At 56.1% G+C, this 17160-nt stretch overlaps 3 protein-coding genes and 1 non-coding gene across 5 annotated transcripts in view; 1 reads left to right on the top strand and 3 right to left on the bottom strand.

The window, feature by feature from the left end:
* Window positions 1-703: 703 nt before the first annotated feature.
* Window positions 704-8421, bottom strand: RANBP1 (RAN binding protein 1). 2 transcript variants are annotated; one of them, XM_004742629.3, is made up of 6 exons: window positions 8144-8421; window positions 6655-6791; window positions 4587-4744; window positions 2377-2505; window positions 1667-1732; window positions 704-1131 (listed from the first exon to the last, which is right to left on the bottom strand). In XM_004742629.3, the coding sequence occupies exons 1-6, from the start codon at window positions 8156-8158 to the stop codon at window positions 1007-1009; spliced, it is 630 nt and encodes a 209-aa protein (XP_004742686.1). In that variant the 5' UTR covers window positions 8159-8421; the 3' UTR covers window positions 704-1006. The 2 variants fall into 2 exon arrangements, with proteins under 2 accessions (XP_004742686.1, XP_004742687.1); XM_004742630.3 differs by having other exon boundaries at window positions 704-1128; window positions 8144-8413.
* LOC123387700 lies at window positions 1509-1634 on the bottom strand. Its single transcript, XR_006602207.1, has one exon. It is a non-coding gene; the product is annotated as a small nucleolar RNA SNORA77 (small nucleolar RNA).
* A 135-nt stretch (window positions 8422-8556) lies between the features above and the next one.
* Window positions 8557-13273, top strand: TRMT2A (tRNA methyltransferase 2 homolog A). The gene is made up of 12 exons (XM_004742632.3): window positions 8557-8871; window positions 9133-9695; window positions 9955-10063; window positions 10252-10433; window positions 10636-10750; window positions 10843-10958; window positions 11037-11148; window positions 11719-11841; window positions 12038-12113; window positions 12423-12539; window positions 12660-12756; window positions 12848-13273. Exons 1-12 carry the CDS (start codon window positions 8848-8850, stop codon window positions 13062-13064), a joined length of 1851 nt encoding a protein of 616 aa, XP_004742689.1. The 5' UTR covers window positions 8557-8847; the 3' UTR covers window positions 13065-13273.
* A 499-nt stretch (window positions 13274-13772) lies between these two features.
* The window catches only part of DGCR8 (DGCR8 microprocessor complex subunit), a 36454-nt gene continuing 33066 nt past the window's right edge, over window positions 13773-17160 (bottom strand). Inside the window, exons 13-14 of the mRNA XM_045065336.1 lie at window positions 16742-16855; window positions 13773-15723 (exon numbers count right to left, since the gene is read on the bottom strand). Of these exons, the coding sequence (XP_044921271.1) occupies window positions 15640-15723; window positions 16742-16855 (198 nt within the window). The 3' untranslated portion in view covers window positions 13773-15639. The remainder of the gene's footprint in view (window positions 15724-16741; window positions 16856-17160) is intronic.

Below are 17160 nucleotides of genomic sequence, written 5' to 3'. Positions count from 1 at the left end.
TCCCAGGACACACGTTACATGTGACCACATGCTTTGAAAAGTCTGCCGGTGCACCAAAAACCCTCTTCCCCCACCTAGGACACCATTCAGACGCCATTTGTTTTACCAGACAAGCCCCCAAATGGCACCCATTTACATTCTTGCAAACGGCCCTTTATTTAAAGCTATTGCAGATATCCACAGTTCCACCCAGACAGAGATGCCATGAGTGAGCAGGTAGGCCAATTTTCTCTGAGGACAGCAGCAGGGTATCCAAAGAGGGCTGTGGGGCCGAGCTCCCCACCCACCCAACACACTGCACCAGACTGGACAAGTGTGCTATGGGACCGGCCTTTCCCTCCACCAGGGCCGAGGGCCAACCAAACGCAGCCTTGGCCAAGGTCTGGAAACCTACTTGGCTTTCCCATGTGAAAAGCCAGGGTGTACTCCAGTGCTCTCCCTTTCCCTCCCCCAGAGGCAAGAAACAGCAAGATCCAGCAGAAGCCCACCTACCCCTTGCCACAAGGCAGAAACACATGCCACAGCAAGCACCCCTGCCCCACCCTGGACACAGCGCGGCCCCAGAGGCCAGCAGCAGCCCCAAGCCCGAGCCGGAGCCAGGGGTGGCAAGTGGGCCCCGCAGCGCCGCCCCAGCACCCCGGAGCCAGCGGGCACCCACACTGCTCCCAGGACAGGGCCGGCGCACACATGGTCCTGCCCTCTGTGCAGGTTTCGAATGTGTCGTTTATTCACTATTTTTGATGACTATAAATAAGTGTTTCCACTATGGAAAAGAAAGTGAGCACAGTACATTTTCATGACTGGGGAATGGATTTTCTGAAGTCTTCTTCAATAGGGCAGAAACTTAGAAAAAAACAACCTGAATGTTGGAATTCAGTTCTTTATATAAAGTCCCTTGTAAAAACAAAACAGAATAAAAACAAACTGAAAAGAAGGGGCAGGGCAAAATTTAAAAAAAGAAAAAAGAGGAAAAGAACGGAAGGAAGAGAAAACAAGGGGCGGTGGCTTATTGCTCCTCCTCCGCTGCAGCCTTGCTCTCGGTGTCTTCCGACTCCTTGCTCTCCTCCTTCACGGAGAGAGCTTCTAGCTTCTCAGTCACCTTCTCGGCATCATTGTTTTTGCCCGACCCTGCTAAGACATAGGGAAACACAGTAAGAAAACAAAAAACCACTGCTCTCTGCAGCCCACCCGCCTACCATGTATGTCCCTGGGTGAAGGCGTAAGAACATGCCATTTCACCATGTGCCGGCCAAGCCAGCCTCCAGGGGCACACAAACAAGTAGGAGCTCAGTGGGGGACGGGAGTCAGGGAGCTCAGTTATGTCAGGTCACTTGCTATGGCAGCCATCGTCAGGCCCCAAGCAAGCAGGTGATTGCAAGGACCTCCTGAGGCCCCCTTCACTATGGGCTCTAGCCAGATGTCACTGGATCCCCAGGCTGGGAGCTGTCAGGCCAGGCCAGGGAGCACATGTTTGGGACCCTGATGGCCAGCTCACTCCCCAGGAAGCAATCTGTGTCCCCAGATGGCTGTATCGCCCTTGACAGGTCGAGGTGGTCACAGCACCCCGGGATGTTTCTGTGGCAGACGGAAAAAGCACCCGCCTGGGGCTGCAGCCGGATGCAGAGTGAGTCTGCGAGGAAGTCCCCTACCCAAGACACCATGTCACCTTTCTTTTCTCTCTCCTCGATCTCTTTCCTGCATTCTTCAAACTTTGTTTTGAATTTCTGTGCATCTGTGGAAAGAAGAGAAGAGACCTTCTAAGATCCCTGAGCAGTGAAGGGGACACATCTGAAGGGTGTGAAGAGTCAAGATGCATCAACGGCTCATCCCATGGCCAATATGGACTTAAGGACACAGCCTTGGGCTCACTGCTACCCAGACCAGGCAGTAACTGTTTCTTGAGTCCCTCCTGAGACTGGTGACTATGTCGCGCTGTCTCCCTCCATCTGACTCTGTGACAACTTGGGCACAGCAATATATGGCACTGTGGCCATGCACAACCAAGGGAAGGAGTCTCCCTCCCACTCTATTCTCCACTCACATCAAAGTTCCTGCTAGATGAGGCCCACTGGGCACTTCTGACAATCGGGGCTAGAAAGGGAAATGCCTGCCCCGGGCAGACTGAATGCCCAGTCCCCTTTGAGGTTAAAAGGGAGAAGACCCTGCTCGTCATCTCAAAGCCCAGATGAGGCCTCATCCGCACACGGCTCACGGTGCAAGGCTTGCATCCTGCCCCCAAGAGAGCACCAGACAGCAGGGTGGGACCAGTCCCTACCACACACTTCCCAGGCACTACCAATTCTCCCCGAAAAACTACATGGTCAGATGGGCGGCTGCAGTCAGGCGGTTCCCACGGCCCAGCACCCTGCTGCTTACTTTCAGCATTTAGGAAGCGGATGGCCAGCAGCTCTGGCTTGGGGCACTCGTCGGCAAAGTCAGCATGGGTGTTCCAGACCCAGGCACGGTCGCTGCCCGCGTTCGGCTTCAGTTCCATCATCGGTGTGACTGGGGAAGAGTAGCAATGTGAAAGTCTGGTCAACTGCAGCAAGGCCAACTGGCCCCAAAGGCCCTGGTTGCCAGCTCAAGGTCCTAAACAGAGGACCCCTAGTTGGGGTCCACCAACCAGGCCTAAACGAAGTCCTGTGGGATACGGATCTTAAACACGTTTCTTTGCAAACACCTTGCATTCACTTAAAACCAAGACTGCTCTAAATGTGGAAACAGGGCAGCCTGCTCCCTGACCCCAGAATACCTCAGCAAGTTGTCTCCAGTTCCACTGGAACAAGGGCTCCAACACCAGCCGAGCCGCTCACACCTAGCCCTCCCTCCCTGTGGAGCACCCATCACATAGCTATGTCCACGTTCAGTCATATCATCAGAGACCTGGCCCATTGGGACATGGGGGACAGAAACCGTATGTGGGGTGACCACCCTGGAAGGCATGGGGTCGGATCAGGGCAACCACTCTGACACTGTCCAGGGACTTGGGGGACGAGGCCACCACAAGAGGACACAGTGGGGCTTGTGACCTACATCATGGAAGACAAAGCCACGACCTGGAATAAGCACAGCTACCCTAGTGTCCTTGGGCTTTGCACAGCCCCAAGGCGGAAAAGGGAGACAGGTTGCACAAAGAACAAAAGCAGCCCCAATGCCACCCCCACCGGTGTGCCCCTGTACACCTGGCAGAGATCTCCAGGGATGTGGGTCGGCCCATGCCGAGCCCCAAACACACATGACCGTCTGAACCACGAACAGTCACACCATCTCAACACCAGGCAAGCCCTCGAGCTGTAGGGAGCACAGAGGTGCCACTGCCTCCTCCTGCCACTACCCACTGGCACATCAAGGGTCTGTGACATGTTCCAGGCTCAGAACCTGCCTACAACCTGGAAACAACCCAGTGACCTGACCAGGCTCTGGAAGAAGCACAGGGTGTCAGGAAGACCCCTGGGGAACAATTCAAACTGGAGTGGAGGCCAAGGGCCAGAGAAGACAGGTGGGGATGGTGGGGTTCACAAGAGGACACCCAAGCAGCCCTAAGGAAGGGCATGAAAGGGGTACCTGGGGGGCTCAATCAGTTAAGTGTCTGCCTTCGGCTCCGGTCATGAACTCGGGGTCCTGCGGGTATGGAGCCCTGTGTTACACTCCCTGCTCAGTGGGGCATCTGCTTCTCCCTCTCCCTCTGCCTCCCACTTGTGCTCACTAGCGCGCTTGCTCTCTCAAATAACTAAATAAAATCTTAAAAAAGGAAGGGCATAAACGCCCCTCTGCACCACCCCTCAGGGTCTCTGCAAACCCGTTTGCCCATCCTTCCACACCATCAAGAACTGTTCTGCTCAGGTTCTTGCTGGTCACCCTGTGTGCCCTGATGAGGGGTCCTACCCTGCAAGACATGCAGACATGTCCCTGGATCCAGAAGGCAGCCCCAAGCATGTCTGCTTCCCAATACACACAGCACTGCAGAACAATCCAGAACCCAAGAGACTGATATGGTAGGGAACTTACTATCGCTCCTTCACAGACAAGGCCTGATGCGGCTTTTCCAGCCCCCAGCCCCACCCCCACCATACTGAACCCAAGGATGATGCATCCAAAGTCCTCAGCCTGTCACCACCCACTACCTGTTCAGTCTCACAGGCACAAGGATAAGGTAGCCACCTTCTCCCCCGACTCTTTTTCCCTTTTGTGTCCTTCTTAGGAGACACCCCACAGGGACAAAACACACCCAAGAATGGAAACGCTTCCTGCTGGGCACATCTAATACATACGGGAGAACACGTCCTGACAACACACAACCTCATAGTCCCAAGCCCACACTGGGGCTGTGTCTACCCTGTCAAGTCCTATCTGCCTGGACTCCACACCTCATATGTCAGAAACTTCTCTGAAAGTCTGCTCTGAGTTCAGAGCACGTGGGAACACCTCATTTCCCACTTTAAGTTCTGAACACACCACAAATATGCGCCCCATGTCCCACTGCACTCCTGGGCACCCAGTGCAGCACTGAAGGCAACCTGGCCAAAGACCTGAGGCATCCTCGTGTGGAACTCAGAGTAAAAACACAGCCCCCAGAAGCCACCTACTGTAGTGGTTGGCGCATATCTTCAGGGTCTTGTCCCTCCTCATGAGGAGGCGGATGGTCCCTTTTTCCTTATGCTTCAGAAGCTTAACGTCACCAGTGCCTCGTTCCTTCCACTCTGGGAGATCGTTCTCTGAAGCGAATCGGAATAGCTTTGCCCGCCTTCAAGAAAAGCCATTGAGAGAGAATTTAGATGAGCAAAGAGGGAAATAAGTAGTGAAACACTGGCTTAGAAAGAACACTGGTTTTCTGTGCACTGAACAAATGGCTGTATCTGGCGCCTCCAGAGATGCCCTTTGCTTTCTTTGACCGTCTAGGACTATTGGTCAAAAAACTACCAAAAGAGCAAGACAATAACAAAGTTCAAGTTTTTACTTAGAATAATGAAAGGAGAAAGAAAAAACAATTTCCAACATAAAGACCCAACTTCTCAGCAAACATACCTCCGAGTACACCAAGCTAGCCTGTGGTCACAGTGCTGGGGAGCCCCTGGGGTCCCAGAGGGCCACAGGGATAACATAGAAGCAGGTGAGATCAAGGACCCCTGCCCTCCAAAGGACCAGCCCTTCCCTCTGCTGTGAGATGCCCCCTTTGCTTCCCTGGCCCCCCAACTCAGAGAGAGGGCTGCAGACCTCCGCTCAGGCTGCCAGGCTCTGACCAACACCCTGCCTTCCTGCGCAGAACCACCTCATACTGGGCCCAGCCAAGGCCCCCACCCAGCCAGGCACCGAAGCCCACATGATGAGCCCAGCAGTCCTGCCTTTAGGGCTTTAGGCTGAAGCCCTCCATTCCCTCTCCCCACCCAACCCAAGCAGTGTTGGTCCATTTCCTGCAGAACACTCTGTTCTCTCCCCGCAAGCTCAGTTCAGTGTCCTCACAAGGATGCCACCAGAGCTTTCACCTGGAGCTCAAGGCCCCAGACGAAAAGGCCTGAACTGCTGGCCTTGCTTCCCTCAGGAAGGTCCTGTGCCCAGGGCCGCCAGGAGCAATTCTTAGCCCTTTGTGGGCGCACATGTGTGTGACAGCAACAGCACCAGCAGCAGTCCCCAGTTCTGGGAGAAACCAGTCCCTGGCTATCGCACCATTTCTGGGCAAAGCAGTGATGTAAAGAACCAGTGTCTTCAGGGACACGCCCACCACTCTCTGAGACCAAAGGGGTGTATGTGACTCTCCCTCCCCAGACCTTTGGGGATGGTGGGAAGGGCTCGTCTCCCCAGTCGAGGGAGGGGTCCTCTCCTTAGAGGGAGGGGTCACTGTCCCTGCCCCCCACTCACACCCTCATCTGGCTTCTTCAATAGAATCTGAAGTGGGGGGGGGGCAGTGAGGGAACTCCACAGCTTAGACAGGAAAAACACTCCAGCCTATTTCCATTAGCCTGTAAGGGAGCCTAGTGTTTCCTGTGATTCTGAGTCTTGGCAGTGCTGATTTTGTTACAAACATCTCAACACATGGCTGGTTCCAGTGCTACTTAAAAATGTCCCTTGCCATTGGAGCTTCTCACTGAAGGTGCCAAAAAACATGTGGAGATTAATTTTTAGAAAGTCATTTTGGTAGGCCTAACACTATCCACTTTCACTTATAATTCCAGGTGTTACTCTGTGCGTTAAAAACACTGAACTGGGAGTTCCCAAACTTCAAGATGCTATCATGCAAAAGAAAAAAAAATAATAAAATTTGAAAAAAAAAAAATAATAATAATAATGGCAAACTCCCCGTTCAACCAGAGGAAGGGTGCCAAGGGAGTCTTAGAAGTAACAAGCCTGGAAGGTGGCAAGGACAGGGGGCTGGTAAGATGCACCTTTGTGGACAGAGCAGCAGGGACAGGACACCAGGGAGCACCTGTGCTCACCACAGCACTGGCCACCAGAAGCAGGGGCACCCAGTGAAGAGTTATCCAACCAATGTATTCTAACAGCCGCCCTGATTTCCACATTAGCCATCATACAATTCCAAGCCCTTTCTTCAAGCCTCGCTCCAACTGAAAGTCAGGCCAAGACCCTGACACCCATAAAAAACACAACTTCATTTCACACTAAAGATTCCTATGTCTGGAGCAACACGAGCTTACTTACATTTTAAAAAGCTCTTCTTCATCTTCTTCCAGCGTTTTAATTTCTTGCTCAGGAAGAGAAACTATAGGCTCAAACTGGGGGTCGTGGTTGGACTCGTCGGCATTCTCAGTGGAGGTATCATGGTCCTCATGGGTGTCCTGTGAAATGAGGTGCAGAGAAGTGACTCTGCTGGCCCTGGAGCCTGGCCCCCACACAGAGGTCAGCAGTACCCACAGTGGGCAATCTCTCCTAGTGATCTGCCTCATCCCAAAGCAAGAGATTATGCCCACAGTCTTTCACACAAAGAGAGGTTTGCACCCACATTGAAAGTGCAGTAAGATGCTGAACTTCGGCACCCTCCCCAGATGCATCAATCCCATGTGTGGACAGCGGGACGGAGGTCCCTAAAGTTGGGCCTCCTACTGGCCAAAGAGACACTGTCTCACCACTTTGCACCTCCATTTCCTCACCTAGAAAATGTGAATAATGACAGTGCTAAGATTAAAAGACACAATGACGGAGCAGAGCCTAAAGGAGAGTGCCACTCTTTAAGCAAATAGCAACCCTTTGAATGTCTACTGGTTGGAGGGAAAAAAATAAATCAGTGCTGTTGTTACTGAACAGGGCAAAAAAGTTACTACCCAACTGTTAGTATTTACATGGAATTCACAGTTCTGTCAGCAATTTTATCTTACATCAGAAAGTTGATGCCTCGACAGAAATCACACAAACGAGAGCAGTAAAATCCGGATCCAGTTTAGAAAACCACAGAGCACAAAGGATCATAATTTAGGTTCAAGTCTTACAAACACGTGGTTTGGTGATCTGTAGTCCAGAAAAAGCTGGGAGACTTTGCTACCAAACTCGAGCCAAAAAAGAACAAATATAAGGCTTCGTTGCTTTCCTTGGTTGAACAGCAACTGCGGCTCCGCCGAGGGCAGCTCGAGTAGATGCCCGCAGTCAACAAAGCCGCCCCCACCCTGGGTCGGTGAGGCCACGACCCGACCACCTGGCTGGAACGCGAGCTTTCGCGACAGAGGCCTGTGGCGGTTCAAGACGTGAGAACAGAATGAATGAAGTGCTGTGTAGGCGACGGCAGGAAGGGACGCACGGTTTTGGTGGGAAGCCTGCAAGTGGGCCGAGCCGGAGGAAACCGGCCATCGGCCCCTCATCTCAGTCGAGCAGCGAAGTACACTAGAGATCAAGAACCCGGGCGGCGGGCCTCCCCACGCCCCGATGGGGCTCCCGGCCCCACCTGGGACCGCCCCAAGGTCACGCGGCCGTCCCGCAGCCACCGAACACGCGCGCCCCAGGCATCGCGAGCCCTGGCCCCGAAGGCCCCAGGTCGCGCTCCCCAAAGCTCCAACCACGCGCCACTGAGGCCCGCAGGCACGGAGCCCTCAAGCCAGCGGGGGTTGGCGGCGGCGGCGGCGCGGGCCGCCCACGTGGCCGCCAATAGCGGCCTCGGCCTCCGGGCCCCCACCCAGTCCCCGTCCGGGCCCGGCCGCACCTTGGCGGCCGCCATGGGGGCGCGGCGGCGGCGGCGGCTCGGCTGGCTCGGTCGTCGCTGGCTCCGCGGCCTCTCGGCGGCTGGTTGTAGCTCCTTTCCTCCGCGTCTGGCGCCGGCGCCTCCCGCCCTCCCGCTCTTCCCTCCGCCCCGCGACCCGAACCCCGACCCCTGACCCCGGCGGCGGGAAACGCGACGCGATTCAAAACCAGTGCAGCTTTATTGGCTCACACTGCGGACACTCTCATTGTCCAGCCCGCCCCGCGCTTCCCGCCAAAACGCCCGCGGCGCATGCCCGGCCCGCCCGACAGCCAGAAGAGCGTGCACTCCCGGCGGCCCTAGCGCGCACTTCCGCCCCGCGGCGGCGCGCACCTCTGGAGCTCACTAAGGAGCAGGGGAAGCGAGGCTGGCGCGTGGCGATGACGTCACCGGAAACCAGGATGATAGAGACGTGCGGCCACGGCTGCACGCGTTGGCTGACGGGAGAGTGGCCAGCAAGGCGAGCGGCCGGCGTACCCCATACCTGAGACCCGAACGTGAGCACCGAGGGTTCGAGTCCCACCCCCCGCCCGGGGCGGAGCCGGCGAGGGGTCTCGCGGCGTTGCAGCCGCCGCTCTGAGCGCCCGCTTCCTTTGCTGGGCCCAGGACCGAGCAGCGGAGGCGGCCCTCGAGGGGAACCCCAGTCTGGGCAGCGGACCGACCGGACGATGAGTGACAAGCTCGACAACGAAGTAAAGTGAAGGGAGATGCTGATGGGAGACGGAGGAGGAGATGGAGGAGAACGGGGTGTGGGGGGAGATGGAGATGGAGGCGGGGTAGGAAACCGCTGGGAGAAAACGGGACAGGGGAATACGTTGGGAGAGGGGAAAACGGAACGCGGTAAAGCTGGGTGTAGATACAGTAGCGGAGGTCGGGGTGTGGGGCAAGGGACCCTGGGGCGTTCAGGTTCTAGGGTCGAGCCTTCAGCCCAGTCCTTGCCTCTCTCCACACAGGGCCCTGTGCCTATGGAGGGCTGCGGCCAAGACGGCAGCAGTGCCCAGGGTAGCTCTGCAGCAGTAGCCCCCCAGGAGGAAGACAAGGAGGAGGAAGGGGGTGCTGAGGCGGCTGCAGAGTCCGTGCCTCAGCCAGGGCTCTACAGCTACATCAGGGACGACCTGTTTACCTCTGAGATTTTCAAGCTGGAGCTGCAGAATGTGCCCCGCCACGCCAGCTTCAGTGATGTCCGACGCTTTCTGGGCCGCTTTGGCCTGCAGCCTCATAAGACCAAACTTTTTGGGCAACCTCCCTGCGCCTTTGTGACATTCCGCAGTGCTGCTGAGCGGGACAAGGCCTTGCGTGTGCTGCACGGTGCCCTCTGGAAGGGCCGCCCACTGAGCGTGCGCCTGGCCAGGCCCAAGGCTGATCCTATGGCCAGGAAGAGGCGGCGTGAGGATGAGGGTGAGCCAGCAGCCACATGTATCGCAGATGTAGTGACACCTCTTTGGACTGTGCCCTATGCTGAACAGCTGGAGCGGAAGCAGCTGGAGTGTGAGCAGGTGCTACAGAAGCTCGCCAAGTGAGTGTGGGTGCAGAGCAGCCCCTTGGCCCCAGAGCTCTGCTCGGCTCTGTACTTGTTCGCCCATCCTGTGCCTTGTACAGACATCTTCAGGGTCTGCATGGTCTCTTGGGTAGTTAGCTAGTAAAACCCATGTATAATCAGTGTGGATAGTTGGGTCATGAGGGAGGGGCCAGGTACATGGGCATTTAGAGAATGGCTGGGGATGGCTGCAGGGGAAGCAGACTGAGTCCAACCTTGGCCCCACCTCATCCTGCAGGGAAATTGGGAGCACCAACCGCGCCCTGCTGCCCTGGCTACTCTCACAGAGGCACAAGCACAACAAGGCCTGCTGCCCACTGGAGGGGGTTAGGCCATCACCCCAGCAGGTCAGGTCGTGCTGGTGTGGCCAGAAACTCATCTCATGTTCTTAAAGGATCTCTTCTCACTTATTTCTGCCATCCCTCTTCTGCTTTGCATTTGCTGTTGGTATTTATGGTGTGACTGTTACTTCTTGTCAGCCCCATCCCTTGGATGGCCAGGGTAAGGGCAGACATGTCTCTTTGCCTCCCTGCAGACCGAGTATCGTAATAAGTGTGAGTTTCTGGTCGGCGTTGGGGTGGACGGGGAAGACAACACAGTCGGCTGTCGGCTTGGCAAGTACAAGGGCGGGACGTGTGCTGTGGCCGCCCCCTTTGACACCGTGCACATCCCTGGGGCCACCAAGCAGGTGGTGAAGGCCTTCCAGGAGTTCATCCGGTGAGGGCTGATGGCTGGCCTGGGGGCCTCAAGAAGTTCCGAGGTGGTAACTCTCTGGGAGCAGAGAGTCTGCCTGGTGGTGGGGGGGGTGAGATTCTGGGATTGTGATTTGGCAGGTGTGGCTGGAAGAGAGAGCAGGGATGCTCACCCAGTCCTGGTTGGCAGATGTTGGGGGACTCAGGGCCATTCATGGCTCCCACAGGTCCACTCCATACTCAGCGTACAACCCAGAGACGTATTCAGGCCACTGGAAGCAGTTGACTGTGCGCACCAGCCGCCGTGGCCAAGCCATGGCCATTGTCTACTTCCACCCCCAGGTCTCAGGCGGGGTGGCCCTCCTGGGGGAGGATGTCTGGGCCACAGTGAGCTGTGACGCAGCCTTACAAGGCCTTTTCTGCTGCTTACCCAGAAACTGGGCCCTGAGGAACTGGCTGGGCTGAAGGCCTCCTTGGCGCAGCACTTCATGGCGGGGCCAGGCAAGGCCACTGGGGTGACCTGCCTCTACTTTGTAGAGGAGGGACAGCGGTGAGGAGCTTGGGTAGGGGTGGGGTGGGTCCCTGCAAGGGTTGGTGACACTGACAGATGTAACCCTACCACCCACAGAAAGACTCCCAGCCAGGAGGGCCTGCCCTTGGAGCATGTGGCTGGAGATCGGTGCATCCATGAGGACCTGCTTGGGTTGACTTTCAGGATCTCTCCTCACGCCTTCTTCCAGGTAGCCCTGAGTTTCTGGGCATAATGAGGATACATGGAGGGGGGCGCTTGACATGATGTCAGCATCTGATGGGGACAGTGGGCTAGGGCAGTGATAAGGGATTAGCCTGGGGAGAACATCCAGAAAGGAGAGCCACCAAGCGTTGTAAAAGGTAGGGAGATCATTTCCTATTAGATTCTCTGATCACCTTTTGGGAGGGTCATATGTAGAGGTAGGAACAGGAGTTGGGGTGACGCCAGGACTCTGGTGTGAGCTCTGGCACTTAGAAAAGAGGTGAAGGGGGGGTTATCACCATCAAGTTACTCTTTAAAGCCAGGAGATTGGGCGGAATCGCTAGGCATGATGGGACTGAGGGTCATTCTGAGGACCGGCCCTTTGGCACTCAGACGGCTAGATGGTGAGGGGCCAGGGATATCTGGAGACCTGCGAAGAGGGTGAGTGACCCAAGGATAGGGCCATGGAGGCCCCCAGGCAGGAAGAATGCCCACGGAGTGCAAGTGCTTGGGGGTGAGGAGGGTTGTGCAGGAGAGAGGCCAGTGTGGGCAGTGAGACTGCCGGCCCATTCTCCAGGTGAACACTCTGGCAGCCGAGGTGCTCTACACAGTCATCCGAGACTGGGCCCAGCTGGACACAGAGAGCACAGTGCTGGACATATGCTGCGGCACAGGCACCATCGGCCTGGCTTTGGCCCCAGTGAGCTCTCCTTCCCCACTGAGAACACCCTCTTCCTACCCCACCCATGTTGTCACCTGCCTCATGACCACCCCCAGTGACCCTCCCCCCCAGCCTGGTCCAGATCCTCTTTCACTCCAACACCTCCTGCCATTTCTCTCCCTAAGGCAGTGGGGATGGGGTGGGGTGCCATGAGTCTGTCCTTTCCTGGCTTCAGAGAGTGAAGAGAGTCGTGGGGATTGAGCTGTGCCAGGAGGCTGTGGAAGATGCCCGCGTGAATGCCCGAGACAACGGTGAGAGCCGGCGCTCCGCGCAGTGGGTGAGCAGCAGATACTCCTGCTGCATACCTCAACACAGCACCAGGGACCCAGCCAGGCGTTGTTAGGGCCTGCAGTGGGGTGAGGGGCAGAGAGTACAGTAGGCCACCTACTGTTTGGACTGAACAGTGCGTCCAAGATGCCAGAGCTGGAGGAGGATGAGCTGGCTCCTTAGCCAGCAGGTCTTCCTGGGACACCTCTGACCAGGGACTTAAAGACATCATGCAGACTCTATAGGGAGAGTGTTCTGGGTCCCCTGTGACATGGCTGTGGTTTCATGTCCAGAGTTGAGCAATGTGGAGTTCCACTGTGGGAGAGCCGAGGACCTGGTGCCCACTTTGGTGAGCAGACTGGCCTCCCAGCAACTCGTTGCCATCCTGGACCCGCCCCGTGCTGGCCTGCGTAAGTGGCCTCCATCTGAGAGGTGTCGTGGGGAAGCGGGGGGGGGGGCAGGGGTGTCTGGTTGGCATACCACACGGCACAGCTTCAAGCCTGATGCCCATCCTGTTTGAACCTCCTCAGATTCCAAAGTGATCCTGGCCATCCGAAGAGCTGAGAACCTCAAACGGCTCCTCTATGTCTCCTGCAACCCCAGGGCAGCCATGGGCAACTTTGTGGAGTGAGTGTGAAGTGGGGGGCCTGGGGTGGCCCCAGGACAGGGTGGACCAGGGACCCATGTGGCTGATCTTGACATCCCTTTCCTACCACAGCCTCTGCCGGGCTCCATCTAACCGGGTGAAGGGCACCCCCTTCCGGCCTGTCAAGGCTGTGGCTGTGGACCTGTTCCCGCAGACCCCACATTGTGAGATGCTCCTCCTATTTGAGAGGGTAGAGCACCCCAATGGCACAGGGGCCCTGGCACCCCAGCCCCCACCAGGGCCCCCAGTGGACACCGTACAAGAAACCAGGGCTGCTGCCTCTTGCTAGGTCCCTGGAGAACTAGAACCTTGTCCTTTCAGAACAGGTGGTTCCCCAAGTCCTTGCCTTAGGATGCTCAGGCAGCATCTAGAAGGCACAAGACTTTGTGTTCCATCTGTCTCCGTGGATCCTAGGCTCCCATAGCCTGTCCCCTACCACCCCTCCCCTTTCCGGGTTAGCTGGGATATAATGCTAGAATAAAGAGTTTCTCAACTACTGATGTTACTGTGATTGATGAAAATTCCTTAGCCCACAGCGTTCCCTTTTGCCCACCCACTGTAGGTGCCGGGGGGCAAGGTCAACAGGGCACCCTGAGCAGCCAGTCTGAGCCTCCATTCCTGCTAGCACTCTGCCAGCCCCTCTGCATGGTGGCAAGTCAGAGCAGTGTGCTGACAACATCAGGTTTTATGCTTTTTGCCAGGGAAGCAAACATCTCAAGGCCCAGAGCCAGCTGTACACATAAGGTAGAACACACAGCAAGGGGCAGCCTGTCTACACAGGAAGGCCCTGTGGTCTGCCCATTTTCCCTGTGCCTTGTGAGGTGAGGTTCTGTCCCCAGCCTAGCCCTGAAGGGAAACCATAGGAGCTGGGGCTGGGATTGGACGCTGCCCAGCTGCTATAGGAACAGTGTGACCAGGCACAGATTAAAGGCTGTTTCTGGTGAGTTGAGGGTCCAAAGCCTCACGTGCTAATTAGAAAGAAACACCAGTCATTCCCTTTGGGACAGTTTTGCTTTATGTGTTCAGATAATCAAGGCTCACCCTTACAGCCATAGTTGAGCTGCTGCCTGGAAGGTACACGACGGCCAGTGGCCAAGTGGAGGTGGCATCAGCACAGACTTCCCCCCTGCCCTCCCCACAGCATGGCTGTGTGCACACAACACTCACACCCACAGGGAGTGGGGGGAATACAAGAGGAAGGACATGGGGAGGCTGCAGCAAGGCTCACTGCCTCTAGTTAACACATGTGCACAAAGCTTTGGTTCACAATGGCGCATCTGGCTGTTCCGGGGGCAAACAGTCATATAGTCAAAATGATGATTCACAGCTGCAGACAGGAGGCAAGACAGAAGCAAGTGTCTAATTACAGCAACTTGATCTGAAGGTTTTGTTTTATAAAGGTCAACAGAAAAGCCAACCTTGGTCACATAGGTGGTAAGGAAGAGATACACTGTGGGTGGCACGCAAGACCGACATTCTGTATTCCTGAAAACAAATGCCATCAACGCCTACCACGGGGAACAGGATGGAGAACAGGCATACCTGTGGAGAATATAGCCCAGCAGTGGGCCCCTACAGCCAACAGTGCACCCCTGAACAGGCCCAAGGAACAGGGAGTGGATGGCCACCCCTACCTTGCACATGGGGACAACCCAGAGCCTCAAACACACCCACATCCCCAGGGGCTCAGGGTAGGGACCCACCTACCCGTTGCACCTGTCTGCAGGAGCCACCTGGAGAGCATGGACTGCTGATCAAAGGAACAGGTGGCCGTGAGGCCTGGCTGCACAGGGCAGGTGCCCTTAAAATCCAGTGCAGCCACTGTCACAGGCAAAACCGCCACCCTCCACATGCTTGTGCCAGCTCCAGGCAGGAGCGCCACTTTGTGAGCACAGATGGTCTACATGAACGGTCCTGGTTTCCTCTTCTAAAATCGTGCTAAAATGCTTAACTTGTTTATATCTGCTACGTGATTCCAAATCTATCTTCTACTCTTGCTGTAAAAGTTTCTTCCCAAATGCTAAAATACCATAAAAGCTTTAAAAATTGATGGGTGGACAGATGGACTTGACTGTGCAAAAATCTTTAGTAAAAAGTTGCCAGAGGCCAGTGAAGAGGGCCTCGGTGTCTAAGAAGGCGTGTTTTTAGGACATTAAGACTTACTCAGAGGAAATGAACCACACGCCAGCCCAGGGTAACAAGCCAGGCGGAGACCAGCAGACTGCATACTCCCACTGGCAACAGGTTTCAGGAGTGGGAAAGAATCACCTTGAGGGCTCGCCTGCAATCTCTGAAAAATAGCTGATTCTAAAATTGTGTTTATTTTAAGCCAAAAAGGTCTGAAATACTCCTTCCTATTATAACCTTTTCAGAGTAAAAGGGAAAACACAAGAGGCAGGAAAGGGGCGGGGGTGCCAGCACGCACCTTCTGACCAGACCCCTGCAGTGGCCTGCGAGAACCAGAGGAACAGAGTGCCACAGGACTTGGCCACCACTTTCTCAGTCTGTCATTTCTTGTCTGTGCACGTACTGACACTCATGAAAACCTTCATCAAATCAGTCTGCAGCAAGTCCCCAGAGGCAGAGGTCATTCATAGCTGTTGCCAAGCTCTTGGCTCTCACCCGGGTGGGTAAGCGGAGTCCATCCTTGAACACATCCACTCAGACCTGTGGGCGGCCCCCAAGGAAGAGCTGCGTGGCCCAGCTGTCCCTGTGCACCAGAGCCCCACCCCTCTGGTCCCGGCCTCAGATGCCTGGCCGCAGGGGAGGAACTCAAACCAGAGGCCCAAGGCTGCAGAGTGAGTGGCGGGTGGTCTTGCTGGCAGCAGAGCTGGCAGTCCCCGCGCCTGACCCTGCTGCCTCCCTCACACGTCTACAGTGCACAGGGGCTCGCCGCCAGGCTGGGCAGATGCCACAATAGACATCTTGGGCTTCTTCCGAGTCTCCTCCTGGAAGAAGAACGAAGGACAGGGATACCAATGATGTGGGAACATGTGGCCGAGCCCAAGCTCAAGCAAGAGGTGCCCAAGGTAGGGAGCAATGGGGGTGAGGATGGGGACAGTGAGCTCAGCACATTAGTGCCAGGTAGCCTCTAGTAGGAGGGCACCACTGCTCTGCCATATCAGGTGGAGGGAGGGGAGGCCTGAGAAGTGGGCCACATGGGAGGCTGGCTGGGTCTCCCTGGGTGCCGTCTCACAGCACTACGTGCTGGTTCTTCCCTGGGACTCAGAATACACCCACTTATGTATGTAGTGATAATTAATATTGGGCCAAGGAAGTTACAGCCACCAGGGACAAGCCACATGGGTGGGTCTCTCTCCCTACTCCAACTTGAGGGCAGGGGTGAGGCATCTCCACCAGAAAGGCAAAACAGCAGATACCCCCTTCTCAGGGTTTTATACGGGCCCAGGCAAATACCACAGCTACAAAAGGTCCTAGCCTAGAAGCCTGTCGAGCGGGTGGCTTGAGGAAGTTGACCAGCATCAAGCATTGCCCAGGACCACCTGCTCTGTGAACCATGCTCCTCTCTTCCAGAAATGCCAAGGGCCTGAGGTATAGGTCCATGATAGCAGTCTGTCACCCACTGGACCCTGAGTAAGCGAGGCCTGGCAGGTGCACTGTCCTTGCCTTCAAACAGCTGGTACTAAGTAGAAACACCCAGAAGCCAAGCCCTACACAGCTGCAGGCCAGGGCTGAGAACTCTATGATGTAACTAAAAAATGACATGATTTGATGCAAGTGCCGTGAATGCTGAAACAGAAAAGGAAAGGTACTCTGGAAGTGCTGCGGACTCACTGGAAAGAGGGAGCACTACACTGGCATCAGGAGCCAGGGACGGATTCCTGCAGGCTGACGTCACCCCCACAGCTGCCCGCGTGACCCCGACTCGGCCCTCCCCTCCTGAGTGCAAGGGGATGAGGGAGTCGAGGGGCCATGGCTGGGGTGCTGGCCAGGCCTCCTGCTCACCCTCTCCTCGGCCAGCCTCTTCATTTCCTCCTGCAGCTTGCTCAGGATGTGCAGGTTTGGCTTGTTCTTCTTGGCGTACTGCTGCAGCTCAATCACGCTCTTGTCCGAGGTCTCCTGGGGGAGCACCGCGCCTTGCTCTCAGGAGGGCCCTAGGCAGGCCTCAGCAACACATTGTGGCCAGCGGCCAGAGCTGCATGACCCCACCCCAACGGCCCCACCCTCAACTGGCAAACTGACAAAGCCGCAGAGAACGAGACCAGTCCACGGCTGCCCCAGCTCACTTTCTGGCCTTGTCACCCCCACTTCCACCTCACCCTCAGCAGGAAGAAGCTATGGCCTCTTCCCTTCATAAGGCAAAAAGCACCCTGGCACACAGCTGCCTCCAACTCCTGCCGTCGGCGTCAAGAACTCACCCTGCC

This window comes from Mustela putorius, unplaced genomic scaffold (genome assembly GCF_011764305.1).
Source record: "Mustela putorius furo isolate JIRA1106 unplaced genomic scaffold, ASM1176430v1.1 tig00003858_pilon_pilon_pilon, whole genome shotgun sequence".
NCBI classification, from domain to species: Eukaryota; Metazoa; Chordata; class Mammalia; order Carnivora; family Mustelidae; genus Mustela; species Mustela putorius.
This window is presented reverse-complemented; position numbering and strand designations above follow the sequence as displayed.